This window comes from Dermochelys coriacea, chromosome 11, assembly GCF_009764565.3.
Source record: "Dermochelys coriacea isolate rDerCor1 chromosome 11, rDerCor1.pri.v4, whole genome shotgun sequence".
In the NCBI taxonomy this organism is placed as follows: domain Eukaryota; kingdom Metazoa; phylum Chordata; order Testudines; family Dermochelyidae; genus Dermochelys; species Dermochelys coriacea.
In genome coordinates, this window is record NC_050078.2 from 45885204 (window position 1) to 45905155 (window position 19952).

The window sequence follows — 19952 nt, forward strand, 5'->3', positions numbered from 1 at the left end:
CCTGGGCCATCTTTTACTGACCTTGTACGGTGAAAAAGGCACTGCATTCATCAGATCCAGCGGCATTTGCCGCGGCACAGGTGTAAGGTCCGGTATCTGATGAGTCCAGTGCGTTCAGTTTCAAACCACAGACGTCGTCTGAAAATGAGACTTCATATTTGTCTCCACTAACAATCTCATTTCCATCTTGGAACCAGGCGACTGAAATGGGCGGTGAGCCCGAAACTTTGCACTCCAGCAGCGCTGAGGAACCCAGCACCCCGCATGTTTCCTTTAACTTCCTTGTGAAAAAAGGAGGGACAATGCGATCTGCGAAGGAAAAGGCGACAAAACCACGGGTTGGCGGGTTGGTTGGTTGGTTTTTAATTAAAAAGGGAAAGATCTGTTAAAAGAGAAGACAGCACTAAATGACAACTAAGGTAGTAGCCAGCTAACCTGAAACATCAACCGAGGATGTACAGCTACTTTCACCAACTTCGTTTTTCACTTCAAATGTATACAGCCCCCTGTCTCCCGCGTCCGCAGAAAGAACTTTCAGTGCAGCTACTTTGTTGGAAAAGGTGATTTGATATTTGCGGCCGCTCTGTAGTTCTCTTCCATCCTTAAACCACTTTGTAATGAGTTCTGGTGTTCCACCCACTGTGCACTCTAATGTAAAAGAATTCCCAGCCGTAACTGACATCGGTTCTGGCTTCTCTAAAATTACTGCTGGTTCTGAAAGAAGAGAAAGCCGTCTAATCGGTTAAATCTCATGGTAAAGCCGAAAATTCATAATGAAATAGCAAAATTATCGAAAGCTGCTTTTGTGTCCGGGAAGTATGATTACACGGAGCACACGATTTTATTTTTTATTGTGGGCTAGAAGCTTTTACCAACCTAATACTTGTAAAAATGCCGAGCACTCCCTCATCCCGGCGTCATTTTTGATCTGGCAGATGTACTTTCCTACATTGGCTCCCTCTGTGGTTGCGAGCTCGAGAGTAGCAATATTATCCATAAAGGAAATCTGGACATTTTCGCTTTCTCTGATGATTTCGCCTTTATCCTTAAGCCACAGAACCGAAATAGGTTGAGAGCCTTCCACCACAGCCTGCAGGGCGGTCGGTTCCCCCACAAAGGCTACAGTATCACTTAACTTCTGAACAAATCTCGGAGGTTCTAATGATGGGAAGAGTCATAGTAAGTATGTTAGTCAGCTTTAGAGAGAAATAGCCGTAATGCCAAGAAAAGAAAACGTGAATGCTGCGTCTGCTCCTTTATACAAACCTTTGAATTTCACAGCGCAAACACAAGTGTCACTTCCCACCTCATTCATGGCTCTGCATTGGTACTCCCCAGTGTCTGAAGCTTCAAGGTTAAGAATGTGAACGCTGGCTGTGAAGTCTTTAGATGTAACTTTGAACTTCTTACTGCTTCTGACTTGCCTCCGGTCTTTGAACCAGGCTACTTCAAATGGTGGGGTTCCCGAAATTTCACACTGAATGATAACATCCGAACCTTTAAGTGTGTCTACTGGGGTAGGTTTCTTGCTAAAAACAGGAGGTTCTATAAAAAAAGAACAACATCAGAGCCTATAAGTGTGTCTGGATAGGTTTCTCGTTAACAACAGGAGCAAAGATATTCAGAAATAGGAGCCTAAAAAGTTATGCTCGTAAAGTCATATTTAGACCTCTAAATGTGGCCTAGCTTTCGAAAGTGCTGAGCAACTAACAATTCACATTGAGGTCATATCTATTTCTGCATCTGTAAATTCCTAGTATAGAAATTTGACACCTATGCAAATACTTTGAATTCAGAAATCCTATTCAGTTTCCCAAACAGAGGATGTTAATAAGGATGGGCTTGTCTTGGCCCGAACTTCAAGATACTTCACATTAGCCCGCCCTACGATCGGATCTATTAACTTTATCCACTGCAGCTTCCTCTCTTCTAGAATTTCTAGACCTCGCTGACAGTCCGCCTCTCCCAGCCACGCCTACGTTCTTTCCCATGCTGTCCTGATGCATGACACAGCTCCCCAAAATTGATAAATCCGCTACCCCGTGAATGCCTACTCACATTCCATTTCTGCCACGATACTCTCACAACTCTGACCGCTGACAGAGAGTAGGTAGAGAGCTGGCTACAAGGAATACCCAACTACTTTACACCAAAACAACGTGGTGGTCCTACTCCTGTTTTTTTCTCCTCCTTGTCCTATCATCTATCTGTTCATTCCATTCACCTGTTGCATCTTGTCAGCCAAGGATCGAAGGTCTTTATGGAAGGGACTGCCTCCTTACTGCGTGTTTATACAGACCCTTGCACTATGGGTCCCCGACTGGGTTCTCTAAATACTGCAGCTACTAATACCACCAATGTGTGATACACACAGTCATTTGGGTTAGGATGGGATCTTGCTCCAAGTGCTTTGCTATTTAGGTCGATGGAAGCAGGACTGAGCAATCTTTTGAAGCCGCTCTTTAGATGGATTTTGCTATTAAAAGGGTGCACAGTAGCTTAGGTAAAGGCGCTGCATAAGAATGGAAGGAAATAAGAAAAGAAACATGAAATAAAGGCTTCTAACCTTTTACTGTGACGACAGTACTGCAGCTTGCAGTACCAGCAGAATTGTGGGCTTCACAGATGTAATCGCCACTGTCTTCAACGTTAGCATCAGTAATGGTGAGAACTGCCACAGAGTCACTGAGTGACATCCTGTATTTCTCACTAGCGTGGATCTGAGTGTCGTTCCTGTACCACACAACTTTGATTTCGGGGGAGCCACTTATTTTGCATTCAAGTTGAACTGAATCCCCCTGTTTCACGAATCTTGAAGCTTCTAGTTTCTTAACAAACTTTGGCGCTTCTATAAACGAAATAAATAAATATAAACAGCAACGTTCACATTCATTTTTTCTCATTTGTCAAAATAATTGTGCAGAATAAGTGCCCTTGAGAGGATAAGAATTCTGTAACTTGCTAGACCACCATAGGAACAAAAGTAAATTAGGCTTGCCTTCCAATGATTAAAAGAAGGGAGAAGAAGATAAAAACAATATCTAGAGCTAAATTATGTTCCCAAGTGGAAATGCAGAAACACTCCACTGAGCCCAAAGGAAATGCCCCAAAGCATGAACGACATCTGTGGTGAAAATCCAGGCCCCAATGAAGTCAATGGGAATTTTGTCATTGGCTTCAGCGGGACCAAAATGTATGTGAATATAAGCGTGTAGGCTCTCCCTCTGTATACATATCTACACAATTTTAAACCTAAACATAATTCCATGCAGGTTTTGGTGTGAAGACCCTGGATGGTTCATACTCCAGTGTAGTTCACCCATCCATAAAAGGTAAGTGAAATATCCATTAAAGTTGAAGACTTAACTGGCGACCATTTACTGCCCTAAAATATAAAATAAAAATGACACTACCTTTTTTCCAATTTCTGTGTTTTATCAGTTTGCTATTTTATCTACAAAAATATTCCAAACATCGCTATATGAAAGTGTCACCATATTCTAGCTTAAAAAATGAAATCAATAATCAAAGAACTCCATCAAACTTAGAAAAAGAACACGGAAGATAACAGGTAAAACTACATGTAACATGTATAATGTCAAGAGGAATTAAGGGAGAAATTAACGCGTTTGCATATACACAAAGTTTACGCTCTCGCACATTGCAGCATGAAGAACAAGATGAAGACTTAAAATCTATGACATCCACAGTTTAACGTTTGTAGTTTGATAAGATCCTCTCAGTTTACCTCCAACATCTGAAGACACAGAGGGTATAAAAATAAAAAATCAACCACTTTTCTCTCAAGAAAACCACACTAATAAGGCCTATTTGAAACCAGTACCTTTAACACTAAGTTGGGCCGAGCAAAAGTTTTTTCCCACTTCGTTGATAGCTTGGCAAGTATACTGGCCAGAGTCTCCTTTGCCTGCTCTCAGAATTCTCAGGTGAGCTGTGTTTGCTATAAAGGTAATATTATAGTTTCCTCCTGTTCGGATCTCTCTGCCATCTTTTGCCCAGGTGACATTTATTGGTTGGGCTCCAGTAACATGACATTCAAAATCAGCACTTTCTCCAATAGGAACTTCCATGGATGCAGGTGTTATATCAAAGAAGGGAGGTTGCTTGGGTTCTAGAAATTAAAAGTAACAATAGAATACTGATTGCTTTGTATTCTCACTGAAAGAGTCATCAAACATTGTCGATATCACTCACGTACAAAGAACAAAAAATTAGACCGTGCTTTAAATATTAAAAGATTCAAGAGCAAACGAACCTGAGACTGTGAGCCTAGCGCTAGAGGTAGCAGTTCCAACAGCATTGGTAGCTGTGCAAGAATATTGTGCCGTGTGACTCATCTCAGTTTGAGACAGCTGGAGAATCGCTACATTATCTACGAATGAGCTTTGCACATTATGGTCATCTCTTAAAGGTACACCATTTTTATACCAAGTCACGCTAATAGGTTCTGAGCCATTTAGACGACAGGTAAATTTAACTGGTAAGCCAACTATTTGTTCAATGTCCTTTAATTTTCTTGCAAAGGAAGGTGGAAGTTTGCGCGCTGTAAAAAAAACCAAGTACATTATAAATATGCTTTGTGTAATATTTTTCTATACTTAAAGTTTTGCAAGACAGAGCTAAAAAAGAGTAGTTTTGAACAAGCTAACATAATAATCATCACCTTGAACTGTTAAGACGGCCTTTGTAATTGCAGTTCCTACACTGTTTTCTGCTTTGCAGGTATAGTCTCCACTGTCATTGTTATCCACTTTGTTAAAAACTAGAGTAGTAACATTGTCTTTAAAGAACATTTTATACTCAGGACTAGATCTTAGTTTTGTATCTCCTTTGTACCAAGACACTGTAATTTCTGGTGTTCCAGCAATTTGGCAATGTAAAGTTGTATAATCTCCAACTGACACTTCCAGAGGTCCCAAGTGTGTAACAAAATAAGGAGGTTCTAAAAAAACCAAATAGAATGAGTAAGGAACATTTATACCTTAGAAGAGACGCTCTGAAAAGAATGATGAAGAAAATTTAAATAACATGGTAACACACCTAATGTAGACACTAGTGCTTCACAAACATCCCCTCCCGCCTCGTTCTCAACATGGCAAGTGTATTCTCCTTCATCATCTTTTGTACTATTGAGAATTTCCAGAATGCAAGATTTCTCCGTTGTGACGATGCTGCATTTTTCAGACTGAGTTATAGTTTTGCCGTTCTTCTTCCATACAACCGAGATTGGGAGGCTACCAGTGTATGTGCTTTCCAGAACTATGGATTTTCCTGGCTCAACACAGTGATCGCTCAATTTCTTCACAAACACTGCTGGTTCTAATGAGCAATAAGAAGGAGAAAATATTGAGTGCAACTGTACGAAGATGTATATATTTTAGAGGAAAAAAAGAGAATTTTCAATCTGTACAAACCTTTTACTGAAAGATGTGCTGTACAGGATGCTTTTCCAGCATCGTTAGTCACTACGCAAGTATAATCTCCGCTTTGAAGCGGACCAACATCAAACAACTCCAGTTCTGCAACCGAATCTTCCAAATACATGTTACATTTATCCCCCGGCACCAGTTCATTGACCCCTCTAAACCAGTTCACCTTCAGTGGAGGGGTTCCTCTGATAACGCTTGTGAAAGTTACGCTTGTGCCTGGTAAAACATCCAAGGGTTCGGGCTTCTTCACAAAAGAGGGTGGTTCTAAATAAATATATATATATATTTTAAAAAATCAAGTTAATATCAAATAAACCTGATATTTACATGTACAATTTGAAGATGGAGAGCAAAACATTTGACGTTCGAATGAAAAGTTTCCCCCAAAACATACCCGGAAAAGAAGAGGCATTTCCAAGAAAGAAGGACTGTTATATGGGAGAAGATTTATGGCAAAGTGCTAATTGGCCATCACATACTGACCTTGTACGTTTAACACGGCTCTGCATTCATCAGACCCGGCTACATTAGTAGCTTTACAGGTGTAACTTCCCGTATCTGATGAGTTCAGTGAATTCAGTTGCAAAACACAGAGGTTATCTGAAAACGTGGTTTGATGTTTTTCTCCACTAACTATCTTATTTCCATCTTGAAACCAAGCGACTGAAATAGGTGGCGATCCAGATACTTTGCACTCCAGGAGCACCGAAGAACCCAGCACACCATTTGTTTCTTTTAATTTTCTTGTGAAAGAAGGCGGAATGATTCGATCTGTGTAAGAAAACGTAACAAATCCACAACGGTTTAAAAGGCAGGAACATTTCCTAAAGAAAAGCTTGGCGAAATGCAGAAGAAAAACCTATCGAACCAACCTAAAACATCAACTGAGGCTGTGCAGCTGCTTTTCCCAACATCGTTCTGCACGGCAAAAGTGTATAATCCGCTGTCTCCCTTTTCCGAATCGAGAATTTTAAGCGTAGATACTTTGTTGTGGACGGTAATTTTGTATTTGTGGCTGCTTGTCAGTTCTTTCCCATCCTTAAACCAGCCAACTGAAAGTTCGGGTGTTCCCGCCACTTTGCACTCTAAAGTGCAAACATCTCCCACCGTCACTCTCATTGGTTCCGCCTTCTCTACAATGATTGCCGGCTCTGGAAGGAGATGTGAGCAACAGTCATTGTAAACAACTCATTTTACTCGCTAGCTTTCTATACATTGTACCACCGCATTAGTACAAATAACTGTTTTGACTGCATTTAATACAAATTGAACCGCAGCCTATTGAGTCAGGGGAGTTTATGAAACTTCCTTTCTCCCACCGTTTGTCTGTCTGTCTTACACTGTAAGTTTGGGGGCAAGGACTATTTCTTACTATACTTCTGTTCAGCGCCCAACCCAATGAGGATCTGGGTTCGGGACTTTAGGCGCTGTCCTAATATAAATAAAATAAATAAATACAGAGGAAAAGAATAGTATGGACTCCACATCTAATCATATGTGTAAAACAAAGCGGTGACATTTTCTCCCCTCGGTTTCAGCAGTCTCTCCTTCTCTCTCTCGGAGCTCGAATGAGCAGAAGATAAGAGTTAAGAATGGTGCCAAATTATGAAGTGGTTTCTTGACCAGTAATAGTTGGGGACAAAGAGGAGGTCAGTTTCATTTCAGTTTTAAAAAGCACACTCAGAAAGGTGTGTTGACCCCATATGTCACCTAGCACCTTGAACTTTATAAAGAGGGCAGGGGATGCATAAATTGAGGATTACCTGGTCTGTTCATTCTCTCTGAAGCACTTGGCATTGGCCACTGTCAGAAGACAGGATACTGAGCTAGATGGACCTTTGGTCTGACCCAGTATGGCACTTAAAAGGATGCAGGTATCCTCCCAACCCCCACACTCCCCACCATCACCTTTGTTACCAACCTAGAACTGTTAAGGTAGCCATACACTCCCGAGTTCCAGCATCATTGCTGATCTGACAGATGTACTTTCCAGCGCTGCCTGGTTCTGCATTTGCCAGCTGTAGAGTTGCAACGTTGACCGCAAATGTAATCCTAGTGTTTTCATTTTCTCTAACTACATCTTCCTTGTCTTTAAGCCACTGGACAGAAATTGGCTGAGAGCCTTCCACTGTTGCTTGTAATTCTACTGGTTCACCAACCACAACTGAGATACTGTTTATTTTCGTCACGAATTTTGGTGGTTCTGAACAAGAAACATGTGATTGTAGTAAAGCTTTCCAGCATTCAGGTAAGAAACCATCAATAAGCGTCTTCTATGCGGGACCTGACACAGATTCTACTCAAATAAACTCACCTTTCAGTTTTACAGTGCAAATGCAAGAGTCACTCCCGACCTCGTTCTGTGCTTTGCATTGGTATTCGCCAATGTCTGAGGCGTCGACATTAAGAATGTGAATATTCGCATGGTAATTTTTGTATGTAACCTTATACTTTTTACTGCTGCGGATTTGTCTCTTATCTTTATACCATGTGACTTCGAATGGGGGCGTTCCAGAAATTTCACATTCAAGACTCACATCGGTACCTTTGAGCATGTCTACTGGGGAAGGCTTCCTGCTAAAAACAGGAGGTTCTACAAAAAGAAAAGCAGTTGGCATTGTTATAAAGTTATTTGGCTATATGTAACGAACATTAAAAGGATTCTTACCACAGTAGCAGCAAGATTATGTTTTATGGGGAAAATCTGTGTAATGGATTTGTATTCTCCGGATTTTCTGGGCACATACTGTAATGAGTTCTGTTTATTTTGGAGGCTGATAAGCAGACAGATACGTGCTTTTATAGCAACTCTTTTAGCGAATGTAAACAAAGGAAACAACAGTATTACAGAATAGGAGCTACTTCCGTATGGCTGAACGCCGAAACACCAAATACTGTTGTGTAAAATTAAAAATAATCAGATTTCTATTTATCGTCCTGAAAATTTCTGCGCCATGAGGCAGCAAATTTTAAGATTCTGAGAGCCAGGATGCAACTGAAGGAGTAATTTAGGAATAGCTTCCACATCCGTGAAGGATGGAGCAAGGGTTACATCTTTAAAAAGTCTTGCCCATGCCCCGATGAAATACGGTAGAACATGGCGAAAACTGAACAGGAAGAAAAAGGCTGCCCCAGAAAAAGTAACAAGCAATGTTCACTTGTGACGGTCTGAGTGGAGAATCACAGAAAATTAAGTACAAACTAGTACGAGGAAGAGTGATTTCTAACCTTTCACTATAACCTTAGTACTGCAGCTCGCCCTGCCAGCAGGATTGTAAGCTTCACATATGTAATCCCCACTGTCTTCAGTACTGAGATGGTTCATTTCAATCACCGCCACAGACTCACTGAAAGACATCCTGAATTTTTCACTGGCAATGATTTCATTGTCATTTCTGAACCATACCACTCGGATTTCTGGAGATCCACTTATTTTGCATTCAAATCGTGCTGCGTCACCGCGTTGTACTACTTTTGATGCTTCTAGCTTCTTAACAAACTTTGGAGGCTCTATGAAACCAAAAAAAGAAAGTGGAATAAATAGGGGAGAAAAAAAAGAGTGATTTCAGAATTAATATTGAAAGAGAGAGAGAGAGAGAGAGAGAGAGAGAGAGAGAGAGAAGAACAAATGAAAGAAATCCGATACTAAACATGAGTTAAGAGTTTCTAAAATCAAGAAAGCACAAAAAGAATTAGCTTGAGAATATTTATAAGAACAATATTTGGGATCGACAAAAGACAGACGAGAAGAGAGCAACATAAAACAAGTAAATGTGCACACCTGTTACCAGCAAGGTTGCAGTACAAGAATCGCTACCAACGTCATTGGAAACTTGGCAAGTATAGTGTCCACTCTTTGAAATATCCACCGAATAGAGAGTTAAGAAACCTGTTGACCCTTCTATCCCAACAAAACAATTAGCTCCAGATACAAGTTCCAAATCTTCTTTAAACCACTTTATTGCAAACGGAGGCGTTCCTTTCAACACAGCCTTAAACTCCACCATAGAATTCGGGACGGCTTGCTGGTTTTCAGGTTTTACTAGGAAGCTTGCTGGCTCTACAGTTTTCAAGGGAAAAAAATGTGTAGTTAAATCCTCGGAAGAAAGAATGTTTGAAAACCAAAGTGAACAATCAAGAACACTAAGAATTCTAAATACTCCAAGAAAATGATGCGTCACATAAAGAGCAAAAAAAATATGGTAACTTTTCGCAATATTATTCAAAGATGTAAGATGGCAATTATTTTTAAAAGATGTATTTTTCAATATCTACTACAGTTAATAGAAGACGTAAAGAGTTCCAAACCTTTCACAGTTAAGATGGCGCTGCAAGAGTCACTCCCAGCAACGTTAGTCACGCTACATGTGTAATTTGCAGTATCTGTCAACTCTAGATTAGAAACCTCCATTGATACGGTATTTTCATGGCATAGGCTCCTGTATTTTGCACTATCATGTATTTCTTTTCCATCCTTATACCATTTAGCAGTAATGGGGAGTGAGCCAGAAACCTTACACTCCATATGAACAGACGATCCCAGAACTTGATCTAGTTTCGTTAACTTTTTGGTAAACGATGGAGGGATTGTTTGATCTGCCCAACAAAATGGCAAAAACATAACAGTTAATATCGTTCACCTCCAATTGCCTCCCGGAATTTGTGAAGCTATTTTTTTTCCACAGAGAAACCAAATGCAATGAAGCAAAATACAAACCTAAAACTGTCAAAACAGCTTCACAGGTGCTGCTTCCAAAATCATTTTCAACCTTAAAAGCATAGGTACCACTGTCCTCCTTCATTACCGATTCAATCCTGAAACTGGCCACGTTACTGTCAAAGCTCATGGTGTAATATCTACTGGGCAGAAGTTGTTTGCCATCTTTAAACCATTTCATTTTGAGTTCTGGTGTTCCAGCCACAGTACATTCCAAAGTCACTGGGTCTTTTTCAGTCACTTTAACTGATTTAGTCTTTTCTATGATCTGAGCGGGTTCTGCAGTAAGAATTAAAGTGTAGATTCGTTATAGTTCCCTCTACCGGTGGGCCCGCGTCTTTTAAACTATTTCTACGAAATAGGCTTGAAAGTGCATAGCTCACAAACCTTGTACTAAGAGCAAGGCAAAGCATTTTTCAACTCCTGACTCATTCTTTGCCTGGCAGGTGTATCTCCCCCTGTGACCGATATCGATACGTTTTATTTTCAGTGTGGCCACATTGTCCTCGAAAGTAATATGGAAGTTCTCATCTTCCTCGATAATTTTTTCATCTTTTATCCACGACACTGATAAAGGGTGAGCACCCGCTACCGTGCATTGAAAAACAGCGGGACTTTTCAAAACGGTAGCGACGTTTTCTATCTTCTTTATGAAGGAAGGTGGTTCTGTGTTTTACAAAAAGAAGCCATGGCAAAATATATAGTTTTATCCTTGTTAAGCTACTAAAAAGTAGTTAAGAAACTGAATGTTTGGAGTTTCCCCCCCTATCGTGATAACTGAACTGACCTTTCAAACTGACTCTCGTGCTGCAAGAACAACTACCCCCATCATTGGATATAATGCACTGGTATTCCCCAGCATCTGAAAAATCGCAGTTGGTTACGACAAGGGTGAATACCGATTCCCGGTCGCTCATGGCGTATTTTTTGCTGCTGCGAATCTCCTTGTTATTCTTCAGCCATGTCACTTCAAATGGAGGAGTACCGGAGACTTCACATTCCAGCATGGCATCAAAACCCTTCACTACTTCAGCAGGTTTCAACTCCCTTATGAATGTGGGAGGTTCTATTAAAAAAAATCAGGAGGAAAATAACATAGCGGCTTAGTAAAACACAAAAAGAAAAAAAAACAACAACAAAACCCGCATGACTGCGCAGGAAAAAAAAAGAGGTGGGTGGGAAGACTAATAACTAACCTTTCACTTTCAGTTCAATGCTGCAGCTCTCACTACCTGCGTCGTTGTGAGCTTCACAAACATAAATCCCACTATCCTCTATTTTCGCACTGGCTACTTTGAAAGTGGCAAAACCGTCTACGAATGCAATGCCATATTTAGAGGGGTCAGTTACTTCATTCCCATCCATGTACCAAGTAACTTGGATTGCGGGCGTGCCTGCTACTTGGCATTCGAAACTGGTGGATTGTCCTTTTCTCAAAACTACTACGGGACTAGGCTTCTGAATAAACCTGGGTGGTTCTAAGTATGAACAAAAAGGCAAGACTTTATTTATTCAGTTTACATTCGAGAAATATTTTTTTCTAATAAAAAAGAAACAGAACCCAAGAGATTAAAAGGGCATAAAAATGCACACCTTTCACAAACAGGTTTGCTTTGCAAGTTGCTGTCCCAACATCATTGCTTATTTGACAGGTATAGTTCCCTGAATCAGAAGTCTTTGCTGAAAACAGCTCTAGCACACTTGACGTATTATCCTTCCAGACAGAGCGAGTGGCTCCTGAGAGAAGTTCTTTGCTGTCTTTAAACCACTTTATCTGCATAGGAGTGGTACCTTTCACAAAAGCTTTGAACAGAACTCTAGCATTGGGTATAACATCTTGTGACTGTGGTTTTTCAACAAAATATGGGGGTTCTACAAAGAGTAAAAGAGAGGAGAAAAGAGAAGGGTAGGAGAAGAATCATTTTATGATCAAAAAGTCCAAAATAATTAATTGAAGGTCTTGTTCTTGGGAAAGAATAAGAAGCTCAAACCTTTAACTGTTAAATATCCACTGCACTGGTTACTTCCTGCTTTATTTGTTGCCTCACAAGTATAAGATCCACTGTCTGAACCTTCCAGCTGGTTGATTTCCAGGAATGCAGTGTTATCATGGAAAGAATATTTGTATTTTTCACTAGCCTCTATCTCTTGGTCATCCTTGTGCCACTGGATACTTATAGGATGTGAACCAGACACTATGCACTCTAAGTGAATGAAAGAACCCTTAATGCTGTCCATTTTCTTTAGCTTTTTTGTGAACTTGGGCGGTATGATAAGATCTATCCAACACAGTAAAAACAAAGTGTTAGCTCATTTGGCCATACTGCTAGTTCTGGTATCAAAAAGTAAAGCACAAAGATATTTACCCCCCCCCCACCCCGAAGAGAGAGACAATACAAACCTAGCACATTCATGCTAGCGGTACAGCTGCTGCGTCCAACATCATTTTGAACCTCAAAAGTGTATTCTCCACTATCTTTCTTTTCCGTATGAACTATCTTTAAGACGGAGACTTGATCCGTAACGCTGATTTTATATTTCGGCCCCAAAGTCAACGCCTTTCCATCTTTGAACCATTTGGCTGCAATGTCTTTGGTGCCTGAAAATCTACATTGCAAGGTTGCTGGGTCTCCCTCAGTGACGTCAATTGACACGGCCTTGTCAGTTATTGTTGCGGGTTCTGTGATGAATAAAGGCATTTATACGTGTATGTCAAGTGTATTTTTAAATATTCATCGTACACATTAAAAATAAGATTGTTCGAATTCTCTGAAAACAGTCAGTGCTGGACCAACCTTTCACTGTTAGTAAAGCAGAGCATCTTTGAAGTCCCGCATCATTTTTAGCCTGACAGAAATATTTCCCGTCATGCTTTACTTCAATAGACCTGACAAGGAGCGTTGCCATGTTGTTCACAAACGTCATTTTGATATTGTTATCTTCAATGACGTCATCGTTATCTTTCAACCAAGACACTGTGATCGGCCAAGAACCCTTCACGGCGGCCTGAAACACAGCGCTGCCTCCTCTTAGAGAGCTAATGTTTTCAATCTTCTTCACAAATTGCGGGGGTTCTATCGGAAAAAAACCCAGACGCTTGGTAAGTTTCAGCTGGAGGGCAGAACGGTGTAAGGTAGAAGAACATACTTCAGCTCTATTTCCCCGACTGATACCAACCTTTTAGGGTCACCCCAGCGCTGCAGACGCAGCTTCCTACCGCATTAGTTACTCTGCACTGGTATTCACCAACATCTGAGGCATCAAACCTGAAAACGTGGAGGTTAATCAATGAATCCTCAATGCTTATTCTGTGCCTCCTACTGCTTCTCACGGGCTTGTTGTCCTTCAACCAAAACACTTCAAATGGAGGCGTACCCAACGCCTCGCACTCCAACGCAACATCAGAATCCTTCAATACTTCCATGGGTTCAAACTCCTTGCTAAAATAAGGTGACTCTATAGCGCAAGAGAGAGATTGTGGTTTGTATTAATTAAGCTTTGGAACCTTTTAATGATTCAACTAACTTGGAGCGGGAATTGGGAGCCGGGGAAATTTGACACAAACCTTGGACTGTGACAACACTACTGCAAATATCTTTGCCGGCATCATTTTTTGCCTCACAGATATATTCCCCACTGTCTTCAATCGCCACACCCATAAGTGTGAGGGTCACCTTGGAACCCACGAAGGACATCTTATATTTGGCACTTTCCTGAATTTCCCGGTCCCCTTTGAACCAGGTGATTTTTATTTGAGGGGTGCCAGTTACTTGACAATCTAATTGCGCGTAATCTCCTTTCTTTAACAGCTGTGATGGCTCTAGCTTCTCGACGAAGGTAGCAGGTTCTAAGGATTTAAGAGAGGCATTAAGAATACAGGAAGAGTGTAAAAGGCAACAATGGGCCAACTTCTCAGTTCACCGGCACCTTCAAGGCTGCGCCAGTGTGACTGAGCAGCCCAACAACCTAAAGATGTCAATAAAGAAAGGGAATGCAAACCTTTCACAAACAAGTTTGCACTGCACGCAACTGAACCAGCCACGTTGCTGACTTTGCAAATGTAGTCCCCTGAGTCAGACGGCTTTACTGCGTAGAGTTCCAAGTAACTCGCTAAAGCTTCAGTCATAATATAGCAGGCTCCGCGGGTTTCCAGCTCACTGGCACCCTTAAACCATTGTATTGTGAGTGGCGGTGTTCCTTTTAAGGAACTCTTCAAACGCACTGTCGATCCGGGTGCCACTTCTTGGGACTCTGGTTCTACAACGAAGCTGGGTGGCTCTAAATGGGCGTTTAAAAGAAATAATTGCAAAGAGTAAAAAGTGTGACCTGCGTGGAGGGGAGGAATGAATCATTAAATGACACATCAAGAAGAAAATACAAAACAATCCACCAAACCTTTTACAACCAAAGTGCTGCTGCTTTCTTTACTGCCCGCAGAGTTTGTGGCCCGGCAAGTGTAAATGCCAGAATCGTTCGTATCTAGATGTTTTATTGCCAAAGACGCAGAACCTTCCGCAAACACTACTGTGTATTTGGCACTGGTGGTTAGCTCGTCGTCATGCTTAAACCAGGAAACATTCATTGGAAGGGAGCCAGAGATTTTGCAGTCCAGGCGGCAGGAGGCGCTAACTACGCTGTCAACATTCCTCAATGGTTTAACAAAGAACGGAGCAATGGCTCGGTCTGTTCAGTACACAACAAAGAAAAAAAAAACAATACGTGCAATGAGCATTTCAAGGTGTAGCGTGATTTCTGCCCCTATCTGGGCTTTAAATCTGAACAGTGTTGTCCTTTGCAAAGAGCAAGATACCAACCTAACACAGTGAACTTGGTGGAGCACGAGCTGCGGCCAACATCGTTGGCAATCTCGAAAGTATACTCTCCACTGTCCTGCATTTCGGCGCTATAAAACTTTAGCTGGGCAACGTTATTTTTAAAACTGAATCTATACTTTTTACTGGATGCCAGCGGTTTGCCATCTTTGGACCATTTCGTTTTTAACTCTGGAGTGCCTGCAACAGTATATTCCAAAATTGCTGGGTCTCCTGCAGTCACCTCAATCAATTCAGGTTTCTCAGTAATTTGGGCAGGTTCTATAACAGAATTAAACAGTTGTTATTAGGGTCAAAATGGAATCGCTTTCCTTTATATGTAGAATGCTGCGAAGTTACACGGACCTTTGACTGCTAATTCTCCAAAACACGTTTGACTTCCTGCATCATTCTCCGCCACACATGTATACTTGCCACGAGAACTGATCTGGACACCCGTGATCTGCAGCATTGCAAGACCATTTTCAAAGGTCACTTTGACTTTGTTATCTTCTTTAATAATGTCTTTTCCCTTCATCCACGTTATAGAAATAGGAGCGGACCCTTTCACAACGGACTGTAAGGTAACCGTGTCTCCAACAAGTGCAGTAACATTTTCGACTTTCTTAATAAAAGATGGTGGTTCTAATCCGAAAGAAAAAAAACCTTACTTATTACTATATCTTTCCCAAGCCCTAGATGCTGCATATTAATTATTATTTTAAAAATCAACTTGCCTAGTACACAGCATCAATGCACTTGTTACTTAGCTACAGCAGAAGGGACATTTTGGGATGGGTGGGGGAATTGTATTTCCAAGCTGGATAAGCGAAGGGTTGAACACATCACTGGCCATAACGTGTTCAGGCACCATGTTGGTGAGGGTGAATGGTAACTGAATTTCTGTCACTTCTTGCAGCCTAGTATAAGAGTTTGCACTGGTAGCAATTCTAGTAAAATTTGCCTTCTGCTTTCCCTTCCAAATTCAGAAGCACAATGGCAGATACACACAAGATATAATGGTACATTAAAGAGAATAAGAAATTAGAGGGAAAAACAATTAAGAAACAAGTTTTTAAGAGACAAGATTTCTTCTACCTCTACAGTATGTTAAAAGAGAGTTTTCCTTTGCTCACTGACCTTTTAATATGAACGTTGCACCGCAGAAGCATTTACCAACTTCGTTAGCTACAACGCACTCATATTCACCAACATCTGCACTATTAAAGGAAGAGATCTCCAGAAAAACAAGAGATTTCTGAGAGATCAATCTGTATTTTTTACTGCTGCGAATCTGCTTCTTGTCTTTAAACCAGCTAATTTCGAATGGTCCAGTACCAGCAACCTCACATTGAAGTATAGCGTTTGTTCCTTTCACTATCTCTGCCGGTTCAAGTGTTTTGATGAAAGAAGGAGGTTCTATAAAAGTATTAAAGCATCAATAAAAAATTAGTTACTGACACCAAAACAGAAAGTCATTTCTCAAATAAAATTGCCAGTGAGTGTCAGAACAAACCTTTGACAACTATTTCACTGCTGCAGCTATCACTGCCAGCATCATTAACTGCTTCACAAGAGTAACTTCCACTGTCTTCAACTTTCACGTCGGAAATATCTAGCACAGCTATAGAGCTGATAAATGACATTCTGTACGTGTTACTCTCTCTAATTTCTTTGTTATTCTTGAACCAAGTAACTTGGATTTCAGGAGACCCTTTGATTTTGCACTGAAGATGTGCTGACTCTCCCGGTGTCAGTAAATAAGATGGATCCACCTTCTTCAAAAATGATGGTGGCTCTAAAGAAAGATTTCAAAAAGAAAGAAACCTGAAATTTGAAGCTCTGAAAGATCGATTAAACACATTAACATTTGGAGGTGCTAAGAGGAGTCTCAACCAAGCCACAGTACTAGTGATTCCTGTAAAAAAAATAAAACAAAAAAAATGCTTATTTAAACAAATTGAGATTACATGCTCCCCACCCCGGAATAAACTAAATAACTTCTGGGTGAACATACATGTTTATTTAAACGAACAAACAAAGAAAGATTAAAAAACCCAGGAATAAACTAAAGAATTTCTTGGTAAAAAGAAATATTAGGCGACACGGAATACACTGAGAGCTAAAAAAGGAATATTCATTAATAACAGACACAATAAGTTCAATAGAGACAGGAACGCGGAGTACATACAGTGTACTCTAAACAGAATCCTGAGAGCAAGACTGAGGAAGAACAGTTTACCTGTCACCCTATGCATTCTATCGCCTGTATTTCTAGCTTGTGTAAATTTAATAGCTATTTCAAGAAATATAACGTTCAAAGTACAGTAGATGAACAACTTTCTTACCTCTGATTGTGACAGTTGCAGAAGAGGAGCTGCTTCCAGCCTCATTCGAAACAGTGCACACATAATTTCCTGAATCTTTAAGTTTAGCCAGGGGGATTTCAAGTGATGCTATTTTGTCTTCAAAATAAATTTTATAATCTTTGCCTGGGGGTATTTTCTTCCCATCTTTATTCCACGCTACTGTTACTTTCCTATCTTCATCTATTTGGCACTCCAGACGTATCTTCTTGTTGACAGCAGACTGCACCGACTGTAACTCCTTAATGAAATGTGGCTTATCAATAATTACCATTTCCCCCTGGCAGGTGTCAGCTCCAAACTTGTTTGAGGCTTTGCAAGTGTAAACTCCTCGGTCGTTTATTGTAACATGTTTAATCTCTAAAATATGCTTATTATGAACGGTTGAAATCTTGTGGTGTTCTGAAGAAGAGATGGCAGCGCCGTCTCTCTGCCATACCGTGTCGATCACCGGAGTGCCTGACACTGTACATAGGAACCTGGCATTTTTACCCACAAAAGTAGTGATCGATTCGGGTCTGGTTAGAAAGGTTGGAGGAAACGCTTCTGCAAAAAGAAATGGTTTCATGGTTATATTGGGCTGACACCAAAGCCACTCTTGTCTCTATGTCTGCTAAGGGCAGAGAAAAGGAGAAGAGTAGTTTGTCTTCGGACACACTTTTCAAAATTGTTTAAACTAAGGGTTGAACAGTAAAGAAACTGAAAAGTGGGAAAAGAATGAAAACATTTTGACCGTCTGAACCGATATATAGCAATGACCAGTGTAGATCCAAAAACCAGTATTTCAATTAGCAAGACTGGCCAGAATGCCAAATGCTTGGGATTCCGTTATTAATTTATGCTGCGTTCATAATTTAACCAGTAATGACTGATCCAATAAGGAAAGGAAACCGAAAACCAAAAACCCGGTATATTTAAATCGCAGCAAAATATAGGGGGAAAACACCGAAGATATTATATGTTGTTTTTAACATGTTCATAAAATCCCGTATATTGAGATATGCCTGTAAACAGCTTTTATTCACGACAAGATCACTCTACCCAACCATTCAGTAATTACTGCCCAAGCACGGCGCTTGAAAGTTAAATAAAGCAGAGTACAACTAGAAAATGAATGAAGGTAAGCATATACTGAGCACTACATCGAAGAAACTGGATCCGATACAAATCTTCAAGACGACTGTTGTCATATATTAAAAATAATTTGAAATTCTTCTCCCAGCGCTGAAGACATTGAATTCTTGCTCGATAACTCAGAGACCACAGTGACTAATCAAATTAATTGGCATTTAAAAAAAAATGTATATCCACCTATAATTATTTTCTGGAGGTTTAATTATGTCTTCATCAAATAATATTATCGGTTTAAAGTGGATTTGTTTCCCCTTCCCCACCCCATGACGTCTCGAAATCCTTTGAATCGATTACCAACTGGGAGATGTTTTTTCCTTCGTTGGATGCAGAAAACAAGGGGAAAAAAACAAACAAAAATCCCTGACATTGGTGTTGCCAAAATTCAATTATTTGCTGTCTTCAGGCCTGTCAGATGAAAAGACTAGCTATCTGAGCCCGTGTGCAATATAACAACAACTCATCTTCCTAAAATAAGCATTTTAAAAAGATAAAGCAGTGAAACAATCGGAGGATGTTAATGCAAAAATAAAATGAGCATTAAGATGCCGTACTTACCAGTCACCGTTAAAATAGCTGTAGAGCTTACACTACCATACTGGTTGGAAGCTTTGCAACTGTATTCTCCACAGTCAACTACTTGAGGTCTTGGGATTTCCAGCGTGGACACGTATTTAGTGGTACGTATGGAGTACTTGTCGCCGTCATATATTTCTCGGCCAGCTCTGTACCACTGGAATCTTACATTAGGAGCAGTCTCTATCTCACAGCTAAACTTGGCCTGGTGGTTCACAGCTACTTCCTGCGACTCGAGTCTCCTCCTCAGTATGGGCGCAACTAGAATTGGAAGCACGAATTAATTCGAATACCCGCTCATCAGTATATGTACCCCAAATAACTGTTAATGAAGTGACCAACTGAAATTAGATGGGTGATTTACTAGCAATCCAAGGAAAGTGACTGTAAAGAAAACAAAATGACTGTCAAAAATGGAAGCAGACTATAAGCAGTGCTAAACCTAGTGAATGGACTACATTGCAATGCATAATGAAATCAGAAAAAGTGCTAAGAGGTGATACTACTAGACACATGCGTAACAATGTGATATAGAAATATACCACGTTGTACTGGAAGAGTGGAAAACGAAGAAGTGTGTGCTAAAAATGCTGCAATGATTATAAAGGCCTGTTGCAATGATGAGAAGGATAAAAACAAGAAAACCGGTCGCCGCTTTTTGGATAAGGGGATGAAAGTGTAGATGCATGCGCTGTTAAGAAATTCTGATGCAAGCAGAAGTATAGACGACACTATTACACGGGATTGGGTTTTTATCATTTATGAGACGAAAGCAAAAAGACAACTAACTGTATTACAGAAAAGTGAAAAAGTGCGAATTACTTTAGGGAAAAAAACCCGAATAATTGACAGAATGGCAAAAAGGACATGGGAAGTGGAGAAAGAATAGGGGAAAACTATG

At 40.4% G+C, this 19952-nt stretch overlaps 1 protein-coding gene across 1 annotated transcript in view; it reads right to left on the reverse strand.

Annotated features, from left to right (window-relative positions):
• The window catches only part of TTN (titin), a 311927-nt gene that overhangs the window by 221744 nt on the left and 70231 nt on the right, over positions 1-19952 (reverse strand). The window contains exons 46-81 of the mRNA XM_043504858.1: positions 19034-19312; positions 17327-17890; positions 16495-16776; positions 16119-16397; positions 15345-15623; positions 14982-15260; positions 14563-14850; positions 14167-14445; positions 13733-14014; positions 13345-13623; positions 12963-13241; positions 12569-12847; positions 12159-12446; positions 11761-12039; positions 11364-11645; positions 10955-11233; positions 10555-10833; positions 10168-10446; positions 9759-10046; positions 9232-9510; positions 8679-8960; positions 7765-8043; positions 7372-7653; positions 6323-6601; positions 5934-6221; positions 5436-5714; positions 5062-5340; positions 4685-4963; positions 4277-4564; positions 3845-4132; positions 3642-3653; positions 2567-2845; positions 1267-1545; positions 877-1158; positions 436-714; positions 22-309 (exon numbers count right to left, since the gene is read on the reverse strand). Coding sequence (XP_043360793.1) covers positions 22-309; positions 436-714; positions 877-1158; positions 1267-1545; positions 2567-2845; positions 3642-3653; positions 3845-4132; positions 4277-4564; positions 4685-4963; positions 5062-5340; positions 5436-5714; positions 5934-6221; positions 6323-6601; positions 7372-7653; positions 7765-8043; positions 8679-8960; positions 9232-9510; positions 9759-10046; positions 10168-10446; positions 10555-10833; positions 10955-11233; positions 11364-11645; positions 11761-12039; positions 12159-12446; positions 12569-12847; positions 12963-13241; positions 13345-13623; positions 13733-14014; positions 14167-14445; positions 14563-14850; positions 14982-15260; positions 15345-15623; positions 16119-16397; positions 16495-16776; positions 17327-17890; positions 19034-19312 — 10143 coding nt within the window. The remainder of the gene's footprint in view (positions 1-21; positions 310-435; positions 715-876; positions 1159-1266; positions 1546-2566; positions 2846-3641; positions 3654-3844; positions 4133-4276; positions 4565-4684; positions 4964-5061; positions 5341-5435; positions 5715-5933; positions 6222-6322; positions 6602-7371; positions 7654-7764; positions 8044-8678; positions 8961-9231; positions 9511-9758; positions 10047-10167; positions 10447-10554; positions 10834-10954; positions 11234-11363; positions 11646-11760; positions 12040-12158; positions 12447-12568; positions 12848-12962; positions 13242-13344; positions 13624-13732; positions 14015-14166; positions 14446-14562; positions 14851-14981; positions 15261-15344; positions 15624-16118; positions 16398-16494; positions 16777-17326; positions 17891-19033; positions 19313-19952) is intronic.